At 34.8% G+C, this 7,160-nt stretch overlaps 1 protein-coding gene across 1 annotated transcript; it reads left to right on the top strand.

Annotated features, from left to right (window-relative positions):
* The first annotated feature begins 3,024 nt into the window (after positions 1-3,024).
* On the top strand, positions 3,025-6,247 carry LOC129001242 (defense protein l(2)34Fc-like). The gene is made up of 4 exons (XM_054428473.1): positions 3,025-3,056; positions 4,519-4,825; positions 5,485-5,576; positions 5,845-6,247. The coding sequence occupies exons 2-4, from the start codon at positions 4,520-4,522 to the stop codon at positions 5,963-5,965; spliced, it is 519 nt and encodes a 172-aa protein (XP_054284448.1). The 5' UTR covers positions 3,025-3,056; position 4,519; the 3' UTR covers positions 5,966-6,247.
* Positions 6,248-7,160: the final 913 nt, after the last annotated feature.

Raw genomic sequence — 7,160 nt, forward strand, 5'->3', positions numbered from 1 at the left:
GGAACAACTGATTGAAAACAACCGATTCAATCGATTGTTGGAAAAAAACCGACTAGTCGGTTGTTCTCCCGGATATGATTGAAACTAGTCACTTCATACTCCCGGTCCTACGGCGACTGGAACCAGTCAACCAGTCGTTGGAATAACTGGAAACAGTCAAACGTCGATGATTGAAACTAGTCGTAAGAACCACACTGACTGTTTTTGAGACTGACTGGTGAATGAAAACAGTTGTAGATAAACTATCGTACTGTACACTAATTGCGAACAGTGTTTAGGTACAATTAAAATAGTATAATAATGTGTATTTTTTATGTAAAAAAAATTTTTAATTTCCAGTTCACTGTTTTTTAAGTATTGTACTCATGATTAGATGTAAATGACCTATACAGTTTAAAACCATAACCAAGTGATCAGGAATATTTGTTTTACTGAGCTTAGTTTGAGAAAGTAGGTCTACTGAATAAACTTGTCCTGTATAAACTAAATGTTATTAAGTACTTTAATAACACATATAAAATTTCAACACAAAAAAAACAGACAATAAATCAACAACAAAGACTCAAACGTTTCCAGTAATAGTGTGATTGATTTTGATTGTTTTCCTTGCATTGCAATGACTGAAACCATTGCGCCGATTGAATTGAACACCACCAGTCACCAGTTGTAGTAGAATTCACTCGGTTTTTCATTCGACTGAAAAAACCGACTGGTTTTTAAAACAACCGATTGACTAGTCGATTGTTTTTTCCAGTCGGTTGTCCCATCACTAGAGCGAGTGGAAAAGCATCGTGTGAACGACTACAAGTGCTCTCGCCGACTCGCCGGCGTCTTTCTACACGTCTGCGAGTGGACAAGGTCCGTGTGAACGAATACAAGCACACTCGCCAACTCGCCGGCTTCTTACACGCTGGCGAGTAGCTTGTAAACTCGCACCGTGTGAACGAGGCTTTATGCTCGCTACACACATGATACTATATGGGAGCGTCGTGTAGGAGTGGTGGGAGCGCGTCAAGGGTCAAGGTGCCACCACGACAAATTGCCATCAAAAAGAAGAAAGTTTAATCCTGTTTACTTCTCGTATTGTAAGAGTGGATGTCGCTCCTGAGCGCCCACCTCCTCCTTAGTTTTGACGAGGGTCTGATAGATAAAAAGATTATAAACTGTCATGAGGGATTCAGCCTTGCTCACAGTGATCCAGCCCCGGATCCAGGCGCTTGGCCCCTGCTACTATTCTTATAGCCTTTTTTTAGAAGTAGGACCCTCTCAACTCCAGGAGCGGCACCCCAAAGTCCTCCATATGTGATGGTGTTCTGGAAAAAGGCCACATTCACGCAGTCCTTAAACAATCTTTTGATACACAGTGCCTTAACTTACGAAGTGACCATTTACCTAGTCTTGTCAGTCGGCTACAATAGTCAATGAGTGAAAATTTAAAAACGTACGTTTTCAGGAAAAGCACTTTTAAATTTTTTGGTTCCGTTTTTTGAAACTTTTTTTATTTTTTTAATTTTATTGACATTTGAAGTTTTATAAAATGTCCATGGTAACGCAATATCTTTGGTGATTTTTTATTAATAGAGCATCTTTGATGAAAAAACACGAAATTTTGTCACGACCATCACGGACATAAAACTGAATATTAAAAATAGTTAATATTATTTTTGTAACTATGTTTTGCTATTAATTAATTTACTTTGATGGCCATCATACAATAAACAGCTGACTAAGCTTTTGGTATATATGGTATTTCTAGAAAAAAATAAAAAAACTCAAAAAGTTGAAAAAAAGCCAATAAAATCTTTTAAAGTTTGTATAACTCCGAAAAAACTTACCTGAGACCCGAAAAATCGTTATGTTTTTATAGAGGTGTACTTCTTTTGTGTATAAAACATTGAAATATGATGATATTTTAATTTTTGAAATTTTTTTGATAGAAATCATCAACGTGATGGTCAGGGACAAGCGGTACGGTCGTGAATTGTCAGAAAAAATTTAAATCTTTGTAAACAATCCTTCAATTATACTGTTAGTTATAATAAAAATATGTGTTTCAATTGAACTAAACTGTTCAATTTACAATTATATTTAAGTTATTGTCACGACCAAACACAGTATAATCCATAAGGCTGGATTGGTCGTGAAAAAACCCGCGATGGTCGTGAAACTTTGGTCGTGACATTACGTGTTATTTGGCTCTGTTCTGGAGGTAGCCCTGCACCTCATGTTCGAGGATACAAAATGGACTTCTAGGTTAATGTAGCAATTGAAATATCATATCAACAAAAATTAACCCCACGTCTACTTCATCAAATGACTACGTATGGTCATGGACACACCAAAATTACAAAAAACACAAAATTACCTTTATTTATCTTGTAACTACTTCTTTCAACACAAAACGACCGGCACAACAAAATTGACGTACACCCCGAACTAGTCTCTAAAACGAACTGACGCAATCAACGCCAGGCTTGCCACTGTCGTGCTCCAAAGTTGAAAATTTTTCCCAAATGGTCGTGACGCCAAATCGAGGGACAGACTTATTTTGTCATGGTAGTCAGTTTGCAATGACACTAAAATTATAATATGCTCCTTTTGTGTAAGTTTAATAACTATTGATGACATAAAAATATGGCTTTATATATTTCGGCATAAATAATTAGTCTAAAAACAGCGTGAAAGTTGGAAAATGTACCCTAGGGACACGTCATGGTCGTGAATTTCGAGACTTTAAAAATACGAAAAAAATACCTAGAACCTATTTAAAACCAAATAAATGTGTGTAACATGTTGCCCCCGTCCCAAAAAATATTAAAATACATAATAATAAACTACAAATCCAGTATCTACGAGGTAAAAGGCCAGGGACATGAAAACGTACGTTTTTAAATTTTCACTCCAATATGGCTGTTCCAATATCTAGCTTAAAGTCTAGGTAAATGCCTAAAAGCTTTACACTCCTCACCTCATGCTCAATTTTTCGGAGACTGAAAACGAAAACAATAGATTGGGTTTTATCTTGATTTAAAAAGAGATAGTTTGGCCGGAACCAGGTACATGCAACATTTAGAGATTGATTTAAAGCTAAGTTCAACTCGACAGCACTATTTCTATAGCTTCAACAACCTGCGGAACGCCATGGGTTAGGTTTCTGATACTTGAGCTTTTACCATTTAGGGACACCAGCTGCCCACGCTCGACCAGATAGAACCTCAGAAAGTCAAGGCTTTTTGCATTCACCAAGCCAAAGAAACTTTAACCTTTTCTAATTAAATGTCAATGCCATGGTCAATAGTGTCAAAGGCCTTGCTAAAAAATGTATCAAGTTAATTTAAAATTTATCAATTTACCTGCAGACCTTTTTAAAGAGCTTAAAAAACTTGTATCAAATTGTTTTTGTGGGGTTATTGGTAAGGGAGAAAATTCAAAAAAATTGTAAATATAAAATTCTTATGTTATTCTTGTGGAGAATATTGTAAAATGTTCTAGTTAGTTTGTTTAGGTAGGTACCTATATTTTGACCAAACTTGGCAAATGTATTTATTTTATACTAGGCTATTAATATTTTACAAAAAAACACACTTTATTAGTTTTCTTGCCAAATACTCCCAATGCATTGAAACTATTATGATGATGGAGGTGTAAGCTTATGAGATTAATCAATTGTAGCAGTCTTATCATTAAATCATTCTGTGTATAGCTTATCAGTTAACAAATGATACTTGTGATGAATCACTCCCCTGTTCAGTGTAAGTAGTCAATATTTTTAGTTTGATCATTATTGTTTATTTGAACAAGATTAGCTCATATTGTATTTTAACCTGCTTGATGAAAATAATGCTCACTTTTTATTCTCTCTTTGTAAAGTCCCTTTTAAATAACAATTTGTACAGAACCTCTACGGAAGTATATAGTATAGATCTGAGAATAAATAATTAATAAATAAAAGGCTATTTTACCTTAATTCTGTTAGATGATTACGGGGGGTTGAGACATAGCTGTCTTTGCTATGTTTGACATCATCTCCCACATTTGTGGCAAAATCAAGAACATTTCCCACTCATAGTGAGGATAAAACATTATTGGCTTTGCTCCATGTTATCTTAGTAGCTTGGCGTTGAAGTTTCTATGATTATTATATGGATACCTGTTTACCATGTGTTCCTACTACAGTACTACATAGCCTTGCTTGGATGCAGAGTGGTTGCCATAAGAACACCAGTACAGAGAAGTAAGGTAGGTACAGAGGTAAAACATTCAGTGATGTCTAGCACTAGTCACTGGTGTCTAGGGCATAGACACCACCTCCTAGCTCTCATGTACAGTACTACAAAACTCACAGTGGAGGAAGACACTATGCCCTGTGCGATAGGAATTTCTCCATGATTGCTGCTTGAGCTATCTTTGCTCGTCACAAGTATATTTCTGGCACAACCTACTAGAGCTGAAAGCACAAGGTACGTAGTCCCATAAGCATGTTTCCTGGTGTTCATATATAGCCTGGTTTGGTTTCAGAATGGTGGTGGGATGGTTGCTGTTCCTGATTGCTACGGTGGCCGCAGAACCTCCGGATGCTTGTGAGACAATGGACCCCAGTCATGGAGGAACTCCCCAGAAATCTCCCCCTCCCTACCAGTTCTACCTACACAGCGACGTTATTCCTAACCGTCTCTCTGCACATTTTGCAATCAAATCTGCCAATCCAGATGTGCAGTTTTCTGGGTTTATGGTCCAGGCTAGGGATGACACTGGTAAACCAATCGGAGAGTTTGACACCGGCTGTGTGGACATTAGAGTCATGACTTGCTTTGGCGTGTTTGCTGTAAGTATTATACAAAGTAGTAAATTCCATAGCACAAAAATTAAATAAATAAGTAATTTGTTACGTTTGACTAGGGGGACTATGGTATATACATCAAACATGGTGATAACACACATTTCCTATAAAAAGAAATGCGTCTGGAGGAAAATTCCGTAGTGTCATCTATTAGGGGTTAACAACATTGCAACTTGAAATATCCATTGCATCAATTTTAGGTAGGCTTTTGAAAGGAAACATCAAGCTATTGAAATGCTCAAATTTCAAAGCATCACACCTGCATGGTTTGTCACTTTAAGAATACCCCTTTGTAAGTTTGGCTTTAAAATTATTGAGTTCCTAATTTTGTATACTGTTTAGACCAATATGTGATTTAGATAAATTCAATTAGTAGTACATATTTTTTAACTTTTAGGCTACCTATTCAAAGTTAAAAAAATAGCTATTATATATTGAATTGTGCTATACGTTGACAAAATACGATACAAACGGTCAACAGTATATCCTGTATGTAAGTTGTATTTGACGGTTTCGAGTTCTTTCATAGTGAACTTGTATTTGAGCTAGTGTGTTTAACACATGCACTTGCTAGGATTTTATTCCGTTTAAAAAAAATATTTATGAAACTAACGAGAGTGAAATAAGCATTTTCTATTTTTTAGAATACTGCCATACACCTTGATTCTGAGCCTAAAACAGAAGCTCATATGCGCTGGCTTCCGGATACTGACTTTGTTGGCAACGTCACCTTTTTGTGAGTACAAAAATATTGTGTGTGTGCAACAATTTCAAGATTAGTTAATTGAACAAAATTAAATCATAACATAATAAACAGTGAGCCTGGATTGTATAACCTTCACAAAATAGGTTATTATAATCACTTGAAAAGTTTCAATAAATTTTCATTTTAATCTCTACCTAGTCTATACCAATTTTCTCTCAAATAATTTGAGTTGCTTCTACTAAAATTCTCACTAGCGTAAATAAAAAAAAAACATTAATTTTTATTTATTTATTTATAGCACTACAGTTGCCCAATCCAGGCAAGTTTACTGGGTCCGTCATCCTGCAAGAAAACTACAAGTAATTCAAGAAGACTCACCAAGACGGCAAACACCGACCACAAATCCCACACAGCCTTAGTTACGTTGTTATAAACATCAAACTCAACAGCACCCAAAGATTTAAATCAATAATTAAACTAATGCACTACTTTTTATGTAATGTACCGGTACTAAAAAATCAATTATGGAAAACGGGCAAAAACTGTCAAAAATTAAATCCATTGTTATATTCCCTAAGTTGTAAGTTTTGTAAGCTAACATATTTTTTTATATTTGTACAACTTTAACCAGATTGTTCACCTTTTACATGACGTCTTAAAATGTGAAATGTAATGTTCATTAAAGTAGGAATTTGTAATTACTTTAGTGATGTGTGTTTGTATTTGCCTTTTTACATTGAAAATATAATTTATCATAGGCCTAAATTTATATCCAACATATTTTGTTGTTTGTTTAATAATTCTTTTTTTTATTACCCTATACCAACTTAAACAAAATTTTTTACTGAAAGAAATTAAACGGTAACAGCAATCTGAAACATGCTTTTTCCCATTAGCTTGGCAACAACCTTTAATATGAGTAAGCGGAGGGAGTAACTATAATTTATAAGGGAAATCACAAAAGTTGCAACAACTTTTGAACTGTAATTTTTACAGCAATTGGGGTGTTGCACTATTTTGTTTAAAATGATAAGGACCATACAAATTTTCATCAAACCTTAATTAATTTTAGCGAATTTCCCATATAGGGAATAATCTATTACCGTAGTACTCATGGTAAGACCTGGACGCGGGACTGATTTTTTTTTCGTTTTGAGGTCCCTAGAGGCCAAAAACACCATCCGTTAAAATTCATATATATATATATATATATATTTATATATTTATATGTTTATATATTTATATATTTATATATATATATATATATATATGTGTCCGTTAGCACGATAACTCGAGCAAAAATGATCCGATTTTGATGAAATTTGGTACAAACGTGTAAACCTACGTTTATTCGAACGAGTTCGCGATCCAGCTTGATCGGACCATGGGAACGGGGGTTTACGGGGCGTTTTATGGGGTAAAAATAGGTTTTTCCCATTTTTGACCCAAAAAACATAAAATTTAGCAATTTCTTTCCAAACCATTTTGTAGAGCTTAAAAAAACAAATAATTTAGTATATTGAAGCGTTATTATGCGCCTAATGGTTACGGAGAAAATTCCAAAAAATTGTAAATTTAAAATTCCTATGTTATTCTTATGGAGGATAAGTAAAC

The sequence above is a fragment of the Macrosteles quadrilineatus genome, unplaced genomic scaffold, assembly GCF_028750875.1.
Source record: "Macrosteles quadrilineatus isolate MER2022 unplaced genomic scaffold, UCM_ALF_1.0 Scaffold_8__2_contigs__length_117827958, whole genome shotgun sequence".
Lineage (NCBI taxonomy): Eukaryota > Metazoa > Arthropoda > Insecta > Hemiptera > Cicadellidae > Macrosteles > Macrosteles quadrilineatus.

Bases quoted from the DNA above. Each gene is read 5' to 3' on its own strand.
- LOC129001242 (XM_054428473.1), top strand. From the start codon at position 4,520: ATGGTGGTGGGATGGTTGCTGTTCCTGATTGCTACGGTGGCCGCAGAA. The intron at 4,826-5,484 runs GTAAGTATTATA...TCTATTTTTTAG, and splicing joins CTTGCTTTGGCGTGTTTGCT to AATACTGCCATACACCTTGA. The intron at 5,577-5,844 runs GTGAGTACAAAA...ATTTATTTATAG, and splicing joins GTTGGCAACGTCACCTTTTT to CACTACAGTTGCCCAATCCA.